This window comes from Alosa pseudoharengus, unplaced genomic scaffold, assembly GCF_046254945.1.
Source record: "Alosa pseudoharengus isolate Yale_2024_CS ecotype anadromous, Long Island Sound unplaced genomic scaffold, YU_APseudo_1.1 YU_APseudo_1.1_scf_8, whole genome shotgun sequence".
NCBI lineage: Eukaryota > Metazoa > Chordata > Actinopteri > Clupeiformes > Clupeidae > Alosa > Alosa pseudoharengus.
The window spans coordinates 13,024,844-13,043,695 of NW_027468870.1; the positions used below are offsets into that span (position 1 = coordinate 13,024,844).

The 18,852-nt window shown below is 46.8% G+C and overlaps 1 protein-coding gene across 1 annotated transcript; it reads right to left on the reverse strand.

The window, feature by feature from the left end:
• Positions 1-569: 569 nt before the first annotated feature.
• On the reverse strand, positions 570-18,073 carry mntb (MAX network transcriptional repressor b). Its single transcript, XM_076273739.1, has 6 exons — positions 17,834-18,073; positions 12,836-13,634; positions 12,033-12,074; positions 11,341-11,452; positions 4,608-4,800; positions 570-3,935 (listed from the first exon to the last, which is right to left on the reverse strand). Exons 1-6 carry the CDS (start codon positions 17,904-17,906, stop codon positions 3,124-3,126), a joined length of 2,031 nt encoding a protein of 676 aa, XP_076129854.1. The 5' UTR covers positions 17,907-18,073; the 3' UTR covers positions 570-3,123.
• Positions 18,074-18,852: the final 779 nt, after the last annotated feature.

An 18,852-nucleotide genomic window follows, 5' to 3' on the forward strand; every position in this document is an offset into this window, starting at 1 on the left:
GTTTTTAGATCTCTCTCCACTGTCAGTGTCCTTACAGTTTAAGCCTACAAGATTGCTTTAGAGGAGATCAAATGTTTGAGATTTTGTATGAGGATGATTTCAGTTTCAGTTGATTTCCACAAATGCTAATTCAATGTTAACACTTTCATTATCAAATAAATATCCTATTTGTTATGGTTAGACAAATGGAATCTACCGTAGCTACTTTTATTTTGTAATTTTCTTAGATTTACTTTGATTTAAAACATATTTCAGCATGTACCAGCACAAAACCACTGAAAATAAGCCTCAGTAAATATAGTTAGTCAAGTTCTGTTGAATGAGTCAGTGGGAAAATACAATGCGTGTCCCTCACTTTCTAACTCAAGCTGGTGTGTGGTGAGTGTTCTGGCGCATAATGGCTGCCGTGCATCACCCAGGTAGGTGCTACACATTGGTGGCTGTTAGTGAGGTTCCCTTTGGTGCCTTGAAAATCTCTATATAAATGCAATATGTGTTGTTGTTGTGTGCAGTAGTTCTACAGATATATCACAATAGCTAGACAAATAAGGGCACAGATCAGACAGGGCTGTAAATGTCATAAGATTTATTATGAATCTTCATTGCTTTTTATTAATGTAGTATATGTTTTCTTGTTGTTACTTTCATGATTGTTATTCTTTTTAAACATAGTGGACAATTAGATCTAAATGCAGCCCAAAATGTACAGGCAATATATAACTTAAACTTTCTCCATAGGGAAAAACGCACAGTTTTTATATATAATATCAATGTAGGATGAGGTCTAGAGGTCCCCACATATCATACCATAGTACATGGTCCCAGAAAAAATAATAAGGAAATTAATACAAATCACAAATCAATATCTGAATGGAAAGAATTGCAATCTACATGCAACAGTAAAAAACAGGCAACAGTATAATCTTAATTATACATACACATATGTGAATGCGTGCATATACCCACATGTACACATACATACACATATTTAAAAAAAAGAAAAAACCCTCACAAATAAATTTCACAGACATTACATTTTCTTTCTTTTACAGAGTATGAAAAAACATGGTCTTTCTATACACTCACACATACACACACACACACACACACAATCCTTGCAGTAATGGAGGTGGGGTAGGGTGGGGTGGCCTTAAGTGGAGTGTCACAGTGTTAAGGTTCAACCCAGAGCCTGATACGACGCCACATCGACGCGCGTGCATGCTACATCAGTGTCGCTGCACCCACTGCAACGAGAGAGGGCGCACTCCTCAGCCGGCATGAGCACTCCCAAATCACCCTCTCCGGAGAACAAAGGATTAGAAGAACACAAAAAGAACACACTAAGTACCAGAAACCAGCACCTATATGTGTGATCACAAGCTACTGACTAATGTCAGGGCTAGCGGTCTAGATGGTAAGATCGGTGTTGCTGAAGTACCCATAACAAGCTCTACGTCTCTAGGATGCAGATGGGGAACACAACCCTGGTAAAGTAAACTCAACAGTCACAGTCAGAATGAATAGGTTAAACATTATGAGCACATATACACAGTCCACTATTTGACGGCATTTCATCGTCCAGTTCGAACTCACTTCTTCATCCAAATGCACACGACCCAAACCAGGCGTCAACAGAAAGAAAAGACATACATACGCACAATAAAAACTACACCAGGATCAGAAATATAAGAGACATGTTAACTCAACTTATTAACTCACACATGTGTTGTAGTCAATGGCAACCAAATCAACTGCTTAGGACCATTCTGGGTTTTGTGCCAACATGACGAACATGCCAAGATGAACAGCACTAATGTGGGCATGTTCAACATACTCTGGGTTCTAATTTGAAGTTGCTAAGTTGTGGTCTCTCCTATGAATTCCAAGTCAAGCATGTGATTTAATTGACATGGTGACCAATCTGTCACCATCAAGCTTGGTGACTACTAACTGCTAAAACCGTGGTGGCACATGTGTAGTGTTTCCCGGACATTCAGTTTCTCTTTGCGGACACCAGAGGGCAGACTTGGGCTATACTCCTCCCTATCTGAGGCACTTCAAGGATCTTAGTGTCCAGGTTTGCGTGTATGTCTTGTTACACTCAGCCAAGATGAGGTTGCACTCTGAATATCAGCATCCCAGAGACAAGAGTCCAGCTCTGGCCTTGATCTGGCCCTGATCCATCGTGGACTCAGCTCCCGTCTACATCAGGAATTAATTCCTTAATTGATCGCAGTGTATCTTCTTTTTCACTGGGACAAACATTTCATAAGGAAAATGGCCAGTAAGCCAAAACCAAAACTACTGTTTAGGGCAGGACAGATCAACAATGTATTTTGCTGAGGACACTTGTGGGTAAAAGCAGTTCAGTGTTTATTGAGCTTCAGAAAGACTTCCAGCTCCCCAGCTCTGCCATGACGACGGTGATGCTGCCTTGACATTAAAGCCTGGCATTCCAGTAATGCCAAGGAGCCACCACTGGGCTCTCACAGAGAGAGGGTTTGTCAGTGTGTGTGTGTGTGCGCGCGTGTGTGTGTCTGAGAGTGTGTGTGTGTTTGAGGAAGGGGATTATGCCTTGGAGACGTGAATTGTGGGCATCTTTGTAAGTACAGTTAAAAAAATAACACACACACACAGAGAGAGGACATAACAACAAAAAAATCAACATGTAAAACAAACACAAACATGACATAAAGCCAAAAGGGACACATTTTCCACTCTACAAGTCCATGACTAAGTGCATATGACTGAGATCATTGAAGGTCTAGATTTTAAACAAGCTAAGACCCACAGCGTGCACTCACTCGGACAGTAACATCAGGTGAACATGGAAGTCTGGAGATGCATGGTTTCATTCAAAACTGGAGGACGTGAGCTATGAGGAAGCATCCTAGAGAGTGGGTTGGGTCCTGCTCTGATCCGGCCCAGATGCAGCCCAGATCAGGTTATGTTTCCGGGTCTGACTCTGAGGTCTGTCAGCGCCACCACGGCCACCACTGCACACCACACCCATTCATCACCCAATCGCTGTCTCAGTCAAACAACACTCACTCACTTGCTCGTTTTTCTTGTTTGTTTGTTTGTCTGTTTGTCTGTCAGTCTGTTTGCTTTGTTAGTTCGTTTTCAGGCCAGCTTGAGCGTACTGACGGGAAACTGAGGCACGGTCACCATAGTCACTGGGTTGAGGACAGTCTGTCCCACCAGCTGCGGGTGGTGGTGGGCCACCACTGCCGTGGGCTTGCCCACTACCGTCGCGGCCGCCTGTGGCCCGGTCACCGGCACTGCCCCGTTGACGATGGGCGCGTGGCTCGGGTGGTGGGCGGCGGTAAGCGCGTGGGCGATGTGGCCCACCACGGCCGGCTGCGACACGGCCACCGACTGCGGGTAGAGTGCGGGCAGGTGCTGGCTCAGGTGCGCCACGGGGTGCACGGTGATGTGTCCGATAGGCTGACCCACGGTGGGTCCGGCCTGGCCGGGGCCGCCTCCGGAGGGGGCTATGTGGGCGAGGTGCTTGGAGCCAGCCGGGAGGACGTGGTTGACCGCCTGGATGACCGAGGCGTGGGACATGGAGGCGTGGGCGATGACGGTGGTCTGCTGCGGGTGCTGCTGGGGCACCACCAGGTGGGTGGTGGTGGTGGAGACGGGCACGGAGGACAGGGGCGTCACCAGCGCCTGGGGCTGCGAGGACGAGGACGAGACGGAGACGGTGACGGCGGTGGGCAGCGTCGAGACCGTCATGGCAGCCGCGGCCAGCTTGTGCGGGTGAATGGTGAGATGCTGCGGGGGAAGCTGCAGCTGGGCTGGGAGGAGCGAGGCCGGTGCCATGGCTGGCCGCGGGTCAGAGGAGAGGGCCGCGTGCGGGGGTTTGGGGAGGGCAGTGGAGGGGGCCAATGGCATGTCGCTGTCCACATCTTGGTCAAAGTTGTCCTCTCCTTCTGTAAAATGAGACCGGAGTATGAGTGACAGACTAGTGTCAAGAAGACATCAAAAATGTATATGTGTGTGTGTGTGTGTGTGTGTGTGTGTGTGTGTGTGTGTGTGTGTGTGCGTGTGGAGTAGAGTAGTAATGCATTGTTTGAGGTATAGGTATATAGTTTGCCACCATTTATTTTATATGTGCTCAGCGGCCAGTAGAGTGACAGTTTAAGTTGCAGACCTCAATTCTAATCCAATATTGCTTCTCCCTGTCCTCCAGCTGTCCAAAGTGAGCACTTAAACTAAACTGGACATCTAGTCCTAGCTGTACGAACAGGACCAAGTCATACACAACTCCAGAGTTCAGCTAATGGCCTCCTTACACCAAACAACTTTGACAAGATTTGGGAAAGATTCTTGAAAGATTGGAGTCTTTTGAGTATAGCTGGAATGGGGGGGGGGGGCATTAGTTAAAAGACTCCAATGTTTCAAGAATCTTTCCCAAATCTTGTCAAAGTTGTTTGGTGTAAGGAGGGCATAAGTTGTGCTTGTGAGAATGTAATTTGAGTGTGTGTGTGTCTGTGTGTGTGTATGTGTGTTGTCTGTATTGTCATGTGTGTGTGTGTGTGTGTGTGTGTGTGTGTGTCTGCGCCACTGTGCTTGTGTGTGAGCTTGTCCACGTGTCCTGCTACCTGAGGCAGTAGAGGTGGACGCCTGGTCATCCTCAGGCTGCACGGTCTGGCGGAGTAGGCGGTCGATCTCCAGCATGTCCATGCTCTGGCCCAGCTCGTTCTTGAGCTCGGCTAGCCGCTGCTGCGTGGCGATCTTCTCCCGCGCCAGCCTCTCCATCTCGTGTTCGTACTCCTTCTCCTTGCGCTTCAGCGTCTGCAGTGGACACAAGAGGCACAGGTGCCGCCCAGCACATTCATCATCCGCCTCGTCTCAACACACACGCTCACAAAACCTCAACTACATGGTGACCAGGTATCCTTGTGATGTATGTTAAGACCTTTGAGTATCTAGAAATTTAACAGCATAATCTGTATTAATTAATAAAAACAGTCATATTTTATCAGCTTTCCAGTCTTGCCTCTGTGGTATGCACATCTGCAATACATCTTAGTTACATGGAGTGGAGTTATTATTCCAAAGTGTACAGTGTGTTAAGAATAAATGTTAATGTTAAGTGTTAAGAATTAATGTGTGAATAAGATATAATACACCATGTTGATATATGTGGTTACCATCTATCAAAAATGTATATCATCACATATGTGTGTGTGTTTGTGTTTTCCTGGTCACAACAGCACATAACCTCTCCTTTGTCATGTGATTACTACCTGCCAGTTCTGTTTTTTCTCCCTCATAGCCTTTCCTTTCCTTTCCTCTAAAACTCTCTGCCAGTTCTTTCAGTCTGTTCATTCCACTGCCCTGGTTCATCATTGACTCCAGTTGTAGCCCTTCTGATTTCTTGGAACTCGGAGCTTTTGCAACAGAGGTGGGCGGCTCCTAGCAGGGCTGAACGCACAGCGGTTTCCCGCTATAAGCCAATCGCTGCCCTCAAAATCCCTGCTGGACTGCCCTCATCAGCTGACACTGACAACATTCCTGTAAAAACCCGACCGGTTCGTGCGGGTGTGTAAGTAGGAAATCACCATGTGTGTGTGGTGTGTGTGTGTGTGTGTGTGTTTGCATGCACACACATACACAACAGAGTGAAAACAAGAACACTAGCATGGCTTCCTCATTTTTGTCACAGCCTGGTTTGTAGGAACCTGTGAAGTCAGGATGAGATAGTGAAGAGCCCTCACAACAGGGCACACTGAACAGAAAAACAAGTGAGTGAGACAGAGAGTGTGTTTGTGTGTGTGTGTGTGTGTGAGAGAGAGATATAGAGATAGAGAAACAGGAGGAAGAACAACAAGAAGAATGTGATAAAAGTCAAATGTTTTGTGTCAATATCCATACATGGAATACTAGGAAAGTTTGACATGACTGAGGGGGGGGAAATGTAAAGGGGATCTGAGAAACGGTGAGCAACAGTAGGAAGTACGTGGGAAAACAAGAGAGAGAGAGAGAGAGAGAGAGAGAGAGAGAGAGTGAGGAGGGTGGGAGGGAAAGAGCAAAGGCCCGAGTAGTCACGCAGGCAAATGGTTTGCTGACCCACTTTTTTGTCTCGGTCAGCTGACAAAGGATCACCAAAATAGGCAACCAGGCTAAGACTTTTAATGGTTTGGGAACGGAGGGATTACACAGCTCTTGAAAAGCATGAGAGTGTGTGTGTGCAGACGGGAAAGGAGTGTATATGACAAATAACAGAGGAGGGGGGTTTCCAACTAGAAACAACAAGCTGAACAGAGAGAAAGAGTGACAGAGAGAAAAATGATCGAAGTATCTGGTCCAACAGAAAGACAGACATGTTGGAATGAATCAAAACCAAATTCAAAACCTTCAAGGAGAAAGAGAAGGAGTTAAGCAAGCAAGAGAGAGAGAGAGAGAGAGAGAGAGAATGCATGAGATGGAGCAAGAGAGTGGGAAGGAGGAGGAGGGATAGAGAGAGAGGGAGGGAGAGGCAGGGAGGGGGAGTTTGGAGCATTAAAGCCTCTGGGCCACGTGGTTTCAGGAAAAGACACGTCCAGAGAGCAAAGCTGTTTACACCCCCATCTGTCAGAGCACAGAGCATGTGATAGTGTCCACACACGCCGACACGGCGGTTCCCAGTTTCCTCCCCAGCCCCTCCTCCACCCTCCCCTGCGCAACTCTGCCTCAGCCAGTGAGCGACGGGGAGCCATTGGGGCTAAACTTGAGCAGGCAGGGAGGAGCTCCGACAGCATGCTGCTGCAGCAGCCACACAGAGAGAGACAGAGCGAGAGGAGGGAGGAGAGTTGGGACAGGGGACGGACACACACACACACACACACACACACACACACAAACAGAGAGAGAGACAGAGCGAGAGGAGGGAGGAGAGTTGGGACAGGGAGAGTCAAGGAGGGGGGCCCGCCACTGCATGTGGTACAGTCTGGATGTGTGACATTTGCGCGCGCATGTGTGTGTGTGTTATGGACTCTGTGCGTGTGTGTGTGTGTGTGTGTGTGTGTGTAAGTAAGAGAGGAGAGGAGGGAGGAGATTTAGAACAGGGGGAGGCAGGGAGGGGGACTGGCACACTCTGGATGTGTGACATTTCAGCATGCATGTGTGTGTGTGTGTTTGTGTTATGGACTGTGTGCGTGTGTGCGTGTTTATGTGTGTGTGTGTGTGTGTTTGTGTTATGGACTGTGTGCGTGTGTGCGTGTGTGTGTGTGTGTGTGGATACTGAGAGAAAGAGACGGAGAGAGATATTATATAACACATATATATGAATATAAATATAGCTCGATAACAAGAGTGGATCGAGGGCAGTACTGGCATGTGGCCCTTGGAGTCTTGATCCAGGATTAGAGAATGAGACCGCGGCCGGCGCTGCTTCTGTCTGGCCAGACGATCCTACCCCAGAGCCCTCCGACGGCAGGCAGGGCAGCCATGCATGGGCAGAATAAGGCGTACCACTCCTGGCCCTCCCTGCCCCTGAAACCCACCCCCCCCGCCCCCCGAGCCAGCTATATGCCCCGTGGCCTGCTTCGCTCCACCACCAGCTGACGTAACCACTGAAGGCCTGGTGCGTCTTCTGTTCTCTGTTCTACACATCCAGTGTGAAAATGTGCAGCTCAACAGCAATGGAATGTTACATTTATTCTGTGTACATGTCCATATTTCTATATTTCTATATTTCTATCTCTACATGTGATTGTTTTGGGAAGTGCAAAATAGTGGCATAGTTATTATCTCTAGGTGTTAAGATAGAAGATACAGTTCAACTGAACTGTGTTATGAAAAGCACATCCTAACTTTTCTTGTAACTCGAGTACCTGTATGATAAACAACATGTTTACATCTAATCTGCAGCGTTGGAAATGTCAGCTCTTGACAAAAGAATGTTGTTGACCTCAACACGTAGAAAAACTCAATAAAGACAAATATGCAGTGAGGAAGACAGGAGATGCTTCTGTGATGAGACATGATGGCAACACCATAAACAAACAACCTACAAGGCCAAGTACACAACTTCCTTTTTGGCCTGATACACAAGCTGGAAAATAATAGGATGGCAAGTGGAAAGGACAGTCCTGGACTGTTCAGCCCTTTTGTTTGAGGAACATGAAACTACACTGCAGAATCCCTCAGGGTGTCACCACGGCAACAGCTGGAACCCACCACAGTTACCCTAGCAACTGCACAAGGAAGGAAGCATGCGCCGGTGTGAGAAGGTGTAATAGAATCTAATGGGTTGGTCTGATTGGATTACACACAGACCTCCAGTGTTTTCCAGTCTAGTGCTCACTGCTTTCTCCTCCCCTCCCCCTTGGCCTCTCACACACACACACACACACACACACACACACACACACACACACACACACACACACACACACACACACACACACACACACACACACACACACACACACACACACACACACACACACACACACACACACACACACAGCCAAGATACCAAGACTCTCAGGACAGAGGTAAACATACTGTACGAGAACCTAAAGAAAGGCATCTTATGCTTTAGGAGCTTGTCCATTCTAATTTCACATTGCAACCGTGAATAAATGCTCTTATATCACAGCTGTCCAGCTACGGATTTTATTTCTTACGGATTATTAAACGGATTCTTATTTCCTCGTAGTGCTGATAACACAAACTAGACTTTAGGAGAGATAGAACTGGTTAAGGGTTTATAGCGCAAAACTTATTTGGTATTTCAAGTTACATCATGAAAAGATGACCCTTTCACATTAAAAATCATGAAAAGACACACACACACACACACAGCGGTCAAACACCTCTTCATATTTCCCCGATCTTCTATAAATGCTGCTACACGGCTGTCTGTGCATGCTGTACATTACAATGGATGATGTTATGTCGGGCTATTACGATGTTGTCAGGCTATTCCATCTATCGAAGAGATTTGTCCCCTGACCTGACTAGCAGACTACCCTCTTTGTGCCCTAATTTGGATGCATTACAGTGGCATTAATGGCTCTCAACAGTCAATAACAATGTGTCCAATCTCAACACGGCTCTCATTTCACGTAGTGAATGCGAGTTAAATGGCAAGTGTGCTTGAAAGCCTGATTGGGCTACACTTGTATTACCTGGAAATCAGAGTCTCATAAGGCACCCCTCTGCAGACACAGACAGACAGACACCCTTCATGCCTCATGATTCTAACATCAACCGCTGTTTCATTGCTCTCCATCAAAAGCAGACTCCCTTTTTGACAAAGGTAAGTGATTTAATCATGAAACTGAGTAAGGAGGGTTGAAACGAGCACGTCGACCACAGGCTGAACTCAGTCGGTGGGGTCACGCATTCGAATGAGAGGGGGAAGGGGGGATGGACTTCCTGTAGGCACGCTATCCACCAGCATCCCCCAACAGTCTCCATGGTTACAGAAAACTGAAAGGACAGGTTAATGTGAAAAGAGGGGGAGGGTGTATAAGATGCATGCAAACCCCAGGCAGGATTTCTAGCCCAACTCCCTCAATTTCTTCATCTGCCACTTACAATCTCAAACTGGAGCAACCGTACAACTGGCTGCTATTTTCAACACGACAAAATGGAAAACTTCAGATTTCCATTACCCCCCTCCCCCCCCCACCCAACTACCACGCGCTCTTTTTATTTTGTGAAACTTTTTTCCCCTCCAAACGCATGTATCTTTCTCCTTCTATGTCTCTTCTCTTCCCTCGTTCTTTCGTCCAACTCCCTTTCTCCCTCCCTCCCTTTTCTTAAGTTTCCAGCGGCCGCGTCACTGGGCATGCTCGGAGTAGGGGTGTGCTCTGTCTGGTATGCACGCAGTGAGACAGGGAGAGGGAGAGAGGGAGAGAGGGAGGGAGAGAGGGAGGGAGGGAGGGAGGGAGGGAGAGGAAAGCAGAGCAGAGTGGAGGCGGGACCTAGAGTGTGGAAGGAAGGAAGGAGGGGGGGAGGGGGGGAGGGGTGACGTCACTGTGCTCGCGCTCGCCATGTGCTCCCAGCTCACGTGGACTAAGCACCGCACAGAGACGGAGAGCGAGCGGTGGGAGCGAGGGAGCGGAGGGAGTGGAGGGGGAGGGGGGAGAGGAGGGGGAGGGGGAGAGAAAGAAAGAAAGAGACGACGATCGCACGAGGGAGGAAGACAGAGAGCAAAGAGTGAAAGGCGGCGGCGGCGGGCGGGAGCAGAGGGAGGGAGGAGGAGGGAGGAGGAGGAGGAGGAGGAGGAGGGAGAGAAATCTCGGCAGCAGAGGGGAGCAGCTACACAAGGGCTGCAGTTAGCAGAGAAGTGAGTGTCAGACAAATTCCACAGGGTTGTACTCATTCTCAAACCACATGATCTCATGCCTCATATGAGGGCCAGTCATCAATGACTAGTGAGATCTGCTTCTGATCTTCTGATTTAAGTCTGCATTTTGACCACATCAACCAATTTTTCTTTTTTAAAAATATACTGTATAAAAAAGGAGTTTTTCAATTACAAGTATGATTATGGCTTGGTTATGGTGAGCATTGAACAGCATGAGAACTATATCTAATATGGGACAAAATGACAGGACATGACTGTACTGTACAGGAGAACATGTGATGACAAATGCTGACTTAAAATACAAATAGAGTGTAACCTCTTCAGAGAGGGTTTTTATTGCAGATGGCCCAGGTCGCAGAGAAACACACCAGGCTTCTAGCTCTGCATGTGCGGGTGTGCGAGAACAAAAACAAGGCAGAAAGGAAAGAGAACCAGGACAAGAAGAAGAGTCACACACCTGTCTCTCTTTGTGGGTCACTTCTGACAATGTAAAGTCTGTATTCCAGTGAACGTGACTCACTGTCACATGACTACCCTGACTGGCTGGATCTTGCAGGCTTGGCTTGCTAACTATTATATACACACACACTTTAATGGCTTAAGGGTGTCATTCTCATGGCATGGTTTTCAACTATTTCATCGTCTATTTAGTCTGAAGCACACGTGAAGAAAACACTTCGAGTTCAAGTTCACTCCATGGCTACAGAGTCTGATCATATTCTCCAAGCAGTCAGCCTTCGAAGAAAACTCACAACGCTACACTCCACACAATGACCACAAACATCGATAGATGTAGACAAAACAATTCCACATGGCCAGACACAAAAAAAAAGGAAAAAAGGACTACGACACCGTTCACAGAGGATCAACTTTTCAGTACTTTCACTCTGCTAACTCTTTGGTTCCTTTTGCAGTTGCAGTAGCAGTAATAAACATCAACGCAGTGTTCAACACAAAGGCCTCCGTTTCGTGGTCTGCCGAGCCAGACTGAACCAAGATGGCTGCTGCGCTGAACTGCACTGGCTTACCTGAATGTAACGCAAGGCGCTCCGCAGCACACTGAGGTTGGAGGTCTTCTTTTCGTCCACGTTTGGAACGTTCCGTTTCAAGGTCTCAAAGCACTCTTTGAGATGTGCTCGTCTAGTGTGTAAAGACAGCGTGACAAAGAAGGATGAGTAACTGGACGCCTCCAAATTCTCGATTTCCAGCATCAACAGATCTCTAAAAAAAACTTCATTTAAAGAGACTGTCTGTATGCATCAATTTGCCACTTTTTGAAGCATGATTTTACAAGCAACAACTACTGTCATCAACTTCAAAATAATTAATAATCGTGGTATTATGGTCATGTGAAAGTGAAAGATAGACACACCGATTATTCCAACTAGGCACCTACTGTAGGCTATGCACTATGCAGTTCTGTTGGTCAGGTTGTCCAGGACCATCACTCAGAAATATAAAAATGCTTTCACAGCCAACAACAGACATTGCCAACTATATTGCCGAGAGATAAGTTAGAATGCTAGCAACAGTGTCAACTGTGATGATGTTGGTGTTTGTAGGGATTTTTTTATGCCTTTTCAGTAGTTAGACTGCTAGTTTTCAACCAATACTCCTTCCTGCTGCTGTAACATCCTCAGCGAGTGTAACCTACTCAAAAATACCATTTCCACATAAGGAGATGGGAAGCAGATACCTATACGGAGCATTTTTCACCTACCTGTTCTTTTCCAACTTATTGTGCACCTCCCTAGTCCCCGCTCTGCAAACATTAAAGAAGAAAGAAACATTAGATTCATATTTAAACATGTCATTTTCATACAGTGGCTCTTGTGACAATAAAGACTGAACCATGTAGCTCATTTCATAGGCATTGTGAAACTATTGGGTTGTACTTCATCTAACAGGTCAGCCACAGACAACTGAGTCTATGAAAACATACCATTCATCACCAATACTACTTCCTCAGTAGGAAAAAAACATCCTTCTCTTTACACTACGGCTTGTATACAAAGCTTGCATGGGGCTAGTCAATGTGCTATGGGTCACTCCGTGTCATATCAGACTGAATCCAGGGAAATGGTTGCCATGCCGTCTCAGACTTTGCGAAAAGTCTGTCTAAACACCTGTAAAATATTTTTGTTCAATTCCATGTTTTCATATTTCTGCGCCCTTGATTCTTTTAGTTGTTACTTCTCAGATAATGTTTTTCAGGCTGTAAATAATATCAAAGGCTAAAAAATATGAAGGTAGAAAAAAAAATACGAAGATTTTAACAGAAATATTTGACAGGCCTTATCGAATCTTATCTGAGTTGACAATGAATGACCCATATGTGACTCATATTGTGACAGACTTCTGTTTAGGTTCTCCAGATATGTTAACAAAACAATAACCCATGAAGAGATGACAGCTTTAGTTACTGTATTAAACTAATTATGCACTATTAAACTATATGCACAGATAAATATACTCCTTCCACTCTTTTAGGCCACTGGCACCTGAGAGAATAACAGCCCTCACCCGCCAGGTCTCCTCTTCCCATCCAGGCCCCTCACATCCTCCAGGGAGGCGCCGTTGGGTCGCACCGTCATCTGGCCCGGCTGGGCGTGGGGCTGTGTGAGGGTCGGCTGGGGAAGTAGGGCGTGCTGGGGGGCGGCGATGATGGGGCCGGTGTAGGGCTGCAGCAGCTGGGCAGGCTGACCGTGTGGGGCAGGAGGAGGGGGCAGCTGGGGGATTGGCGGCAGTTGCTGCTGTTGCTGCTGCTGTTGTTGTTTGGGGCTGGTTCCTGTCTGGGGCAGGATGCTGGCCTCGGTCTTCACGGCGGCCACCAGATGCCGTTGGCGTGGCGGCGACGGACTATCCTTCCCTCCCGGCGCGGCACCGACCGCCACTGCCGCCGCCGTGGACGAGGGGCTGCTGAGGAGCGGAGCGGGCTGCGGAGACAGCGCCGTGGCAACAGGGGCCACCACGGGCACAGGGCCCACCGCGTGCAGGTGTGGGGGTGCGCCGGCGGCAGTGACAGCGGGGTGAGTCTGGGGCGCAGCGTTGGCCTGCACCATGGGGATGGGGATGACCGTGATGGGCATGGAGGCCTGCATGGGGGGGAGGTGGGTCTGATGCTGGTGCCCATGCTGGTGAAGCCGATGCGTCTCCATGCCCCAGCTCACGTGGTTCACCTGCATGGGCGCGGGCATCAGCGACGGACCCATCTCGGCCGCCCGCCGCAGCTGCTGCTGTTGCTGCTGCTGCTGCTGCTGTTGCTGCTGTTGCTGCTCAGCCTCCCGGGCGGCGAGGGCATTCTCTCGCTTCTCCTCCTCCTCTGGGGGATTTGGAGAGACAACAGGAGATTTAAAGGTGACAACTCCAAACACAACACTGACACAGAATACAATGAAAAGACTATTCATTGGGAATTTTGTCCTTTAAAATCAGTTTTTGCATCCTGAAAATGTCAGGAAATGTACACCTATGGGTTTTAGATGTAACAAGATATTATAAAGCACACTCTTGTAAAGATGGCATGACTTGGTTCACTGCCAGGCCTGACAAAACCAGATGCACTCTGATAACAAGGTAACAAGGACAGAGGAGAACCACTTTGTCCATCCTTTAAAAGTGTGCCCCCCCCCCTCCTCCTCCAAAGTAATATCTGGTTTTAGAGGTTAAAATGCAAAAAACTGCAATGCAGACGAGACTTGCTCATCCCAGCTCTGCTAGACTGGATCAGGGGCTTGCCCACTCGGTGTGTGTGTGTCTGTGTCTCTCTCTCTCTCTCTCTCTCTCACTCTGCAGAGCAGTCACGGGGAACACGTTCACCAAGCCACAACGACACACTTAGCGGCACCCTCGGACTGTTTGTCAGAAACAATCATGCTTCCCTCCCAAACCAGGACACCGCTCTGAGCTCAGCCAAGGTAGCTTGAACAGGGCGCGGAACTGAACTGATATTGCGGAGGCAAACGCTCTGAGCTCCTTTTTGGCAACAAAAACTGCAACACTACTACTAGACATGTGTCAGTGCAGTGCTTCTGGCTTTCAACTAACAGGTCGGACCGGTCTAGTCACAGAGAGATTCAACGCCACCGTGCATCATTGTTTTGGTCAGGGCAGCAGCAGCAGGGTGGGTCTGAGTCACCTAAAGGGTTCTTTTTTTTGACCACTTCTCTCATCACGATGGTTTTTTGTTTCTGCAACCCTCCCGTTCTTTGGCGCCTGCTGTCTCTTTAAGAGAGAAGCCCGGGGAAAGCAGCTGGCGTAGACCCAGACAATTTAGGGATGACATCACCCAGGAGCCAGCCGGCCACTGACACTGTGAGACGGTCAGTGTGTGTGTGTGTGCGTGTGTGTGTGTTTGTGTGTTAGGGGGTGAGGGGTGTGTTTTGGGGCGATCTCAGGACAAGAGACTCAAAGAGGCAATAGACACTAGTCTCAAGAGAAAGATGCAGTGGAATGCTGACCATGGGATGGGAGTTCACTACACAGAAATGAGACCTGCAGAGATGTCTGTGCTTTGGTCAAAGGTGCAACAAAACACATACAATTTCTGAAAACATCACCTGACAAATTAAGGCCAGTATTGTGACAACTGATGTTGCTGGAGACTCCCATTTGTGTAGCCACCCCTCTACACACACACACACACACACACACACACACACACAGAGACACACACACACACACACACACACACACACACACACACACACACACACTATCATAATGGAAGAGGGTGCACCAAGCACTTGTCAAACAGCTGTTAGTATGGACTTTATGTCATGAGATTTAAGGAACACATGCGATCCCTAGTCTGCAATACCATGGAGTACAATGACTCCCTATTTCTCGGGAAAGAGAAACCTGACAAACTTCAACAACCAGATGAAAGGGGCCAAAAGAATATTGATGCCAACCAACCAACCTGCTGCATTCAAACACAACAAAAATATACTACTAACATGGTGTTTATGAGACGCCTTGTTTGGGCAATTTCTTAGTTCCGGATATAAGACACAAGGCCAGAATTACACTTTTATGTAAAAACCACCACCAAAATACAACACCACTTGCAATCCTTTTTTAAAATCACAATGACACAGCACAAAATTCTAACAGTTAACCTGAACCGACTATAACCTTAACCTTGCATTGCAACCACACACACAACCCTGGGTCATATACAAAAATAAGTACCCATTTCAAGCACAGAGACTAGTCGGCATGTACAACTTTAAAGACTATAACTGCTGAATTTGCGTCAGACCATAAAGATAGCAGGGGATGTCATGTAATCCACAGACAGGGCACACATGCCCCATGTGTTCCTGACATATGACCAACAAAGATAAATGCGCTGACAGGAAAAGTTCTGCATTGCATTAAGCTTACCACTGGGAGAGTTTTATCTTGACCGGGATTTCACAGCCAGTTACGGGAGCAGAGCGGGAAAATATGCCAATAGGCCAGAGGACAACCCTCTTACTAGACACACACACACACACACACACACACAAAATATGTTCAGTCGTGAACACTATGCAGAAAATAACCACATTCTGAGTCTCAAAATCTTTGTCAAGGAACTATTTAAGAGACCTTTTGTACATATCATGGCCTACTGGGAATATGTTCTGCTAGGAGAAATGTTTGTAATCCAAAACATAACAGGACATGGACATCTGTCATGCCATGGCAATGGCTCTTCGGATCTCGACGCCATAACAGAAAACACACCTTCGGACAAAAGAAGTGACAAAGTCCATGCCGTAGGGAGACCTGGTAAAAACTTAACCAGCCCTGCTGGCAATATGGAGGAGAGGTGGGGAATGGGCCTATTAGCCTGTTACTTGCTAGACTTGCTTACAGATAAAACCAGCAGGTCATATTTGTAAACAGGTCACTAGACATTCTTACACTAGCGTGGGAGATATACTCTTCATAAGCCTGCTTTAACAAGTTAATCATGTTAGTTAGTTCAGGCAAAAGGCACCATTGTTTCAGAACCTTGACCCCTCCTGTACAACTCACAGAAGTCTGCACTCTAAGTATCTACCCAGACATGTACTGGTGAGGTAATCACTGTGGTTGTCGAGTAGACAAGTGAAGGCACTCGATAGGTCAATTGACAGGAACAAATTCTTGTATTGTAGGCGACAAATTACATGATAGCATAACTGCAAGTTGATACATTAAAACACCCTAGATATTATGAAATGTTTACTTTGTAGCTACCACAATGTCTTGCATGTTCATTTGTTAGGTAACTGGACATTCTTAATCCCTATTCTCCTTCAAAGCCCCATAAAAGTTTGCTCAAATAACAGGAGAAACATTCTGGGAGTCCTCCACATTGATCTAAGGGTGGGTTTAGTAGTAGGGAAAGGGGAAGTGAGGCTTTGGCTCCACTCTTCCATGCTGGAGCCTGAATATGCACAAAAATTTACATTATATAACTCCTGCATTGAAGGAGGAGGAGGAGGGGGGCCACTGCCCTACTTTTTCCCTCACTCTGACCTGCGCCAGTCGGTGGGCCGTCTCTAAAGGGGAGGAGGGAGTCTGGCGCGCACGTGGTCGATAAGGGCGGTCTTTATACACGCGGTATTTGCTGGGGGTGTGGATTATACTGACACGTCACCAGAGCATTGAAACAAAAAACCGTTGCCCAAATGTAGCGATTATCACGTCTTGTCGATTGGCTACAGAAAAGCCGAAGAAGACAGGTCCTTGAGGGACAAGCGTCTTTTCGACCTCAAAAAGAGAAACCGAAAACTCCAAATAGGCTACGACTTCTCTTGCCAAGTAAAAGCGGGAAGTAGGCTGGCCTCGAGTGTCATAAGATAGCAGCTCGCCAATATCAGGTCATTATGTAAAAAAGACTGTCGCGCTCTGCCACCGCCCTAAGGTCTTAGATACTTGGTTCTGCTCGCCAGAAACAATAAGCCTCGACCTTTAAATTATATTAGGCATGTAGCTACTTTAATTGCATTCAAATATCAAGATACTCGAAGAAAATTATGTAATCTTAACATAGTTTAAATGTGTGCATGGTGCGGGATAGTTCCACAAACAATGACCGGTCAGATTAGTTCTACAATCTTAATAGGCGCTTCTGGCGCGATACACCACTATCTGTCACAGAACGAATGTACCACCCACAGCGGAGCGCACATAGTAGCCGACTAAATATAGAATGGATTTACCCGGAAACCGAGTTAGCGGAATGTCCTACGCGCACACTGCAGAAATTAAATAATGCAAAGAATAGATATTAAATAGACTCACAAACTGACCCACACAGACATACTACTCGGGTCTAGCATATCCTTTACATAGCCTACGGCAAAATGAATTCTAAAATAACCACAAGTTTCAAACTGTTTCCATGCTCTGAACTAAATTGTTGAATTTAATCATTCCGAGACAAGCATCGACCAAATAAGTAGCCCAAATGATAAGTGGTTACCATTATGGTAGCCTACAATATAACCCCACCAGCCCGGCTGCCTGGTACCCCCGCCTTACCACGTGTAATCTGTTGTTGCTGGGCTTGCCATTCCAAATACCTGGCGGCTTCCAACAGTGTATCGATGCTCATCTCGCGCCCTATACCTCACGGTCGCTTTTACAAAATGCGAGCGAGTTAGTAGGTACAGGACCGCTTAATTGTTTATTCACTGCCGACGTTGCAATTGATCTGAAGAAAAATCCCAAATGCAATATCCGGATTACTTTCGTAAATCCTTAGACACACATTGATAGTCATGCAACAAGATGGCGATGTGAGTAACAGCAAACACAACACGACGAAAAGCATACCACTGAAGGGCCGCCCTCCACGTTTCTAGCCCACCCTTTTTGGATTATCCTACTATAAACATTCAAAGTACGGCACGGGGTTTGAGAAGGATTGGAGTAGCATGACTCTTTATCTTTGGTAACCCCGATTTTTAACCGCGCTATCAGAGGGTATTTTTCTCCAGACTAGTATTTATACTTATTATATAGACTGAAAATTGATATATAATATTGCCTGTTGGTGAATTCGAGTAGTGTAGCCTATAAAAGGGCAATACAATCATTCTGGGTGACACTGTAGTTCTATTTCAACCAATAATCACTTACTGTTGAACCCAGGTTTTGTTTACAGTGGAAAATAAATAGGTTAGTGAGGCTGTGGTAACCAAGATATGACCGAGAGAGCTGAATCTCTAAAGATCCAGTCTCCGGGTTTTATCGCCCTCTTATCCCGCAGTATATTTGCATCTGATTAAAATATGTCGATGCGAGAGAACCAATGAGCGTGGAGAACAACAAGGCATGGTGCCTGTCCACATGGGCACCCGCTAGTCCTGCTTATTTGCATGTTTAGAGGGTGGGCACAGTCCGCTGCCCAGGGACGCGTCAATCACAATGAAAAGGCGTCCTCTTGGTCACGCCCAAACGACGTTTTGAACAGAAAACAAAATAGGCTATCGAGGCAGCGCACTTATTTTGTGCATAAAGGGAATTTTTGACCAATTTATTGCGATAGGATATCATAA

What these genes read in the sequence shown, in the direction of transcription:
- mntb (XM_076273739.1), bottom strand. Translation starts at nt 17,906, where the DNA reads ATGAGCATCGATACACTGTTGGAAGCCGCCAGGTATTTGGAATGGCAA. An exon ending in AATAAGTTGGAAAAGAACAG is followed by an intron (nt 11,453 to 12,032) that starts GTAGGTGAAAAA and finishes TTTACACACTAG; the next exon opens with ACGAGCACATCTCAAAGAGT. An exon ending in GCGCCTTGCGTTACATTCAG is followed by an intron (nt 4,801 to 11,340) that starts GTAAGCCAGTGC and finishes TGTCCACTGCAG; the next exon opens with ACGCTGAAGCGCAAGGAGAA.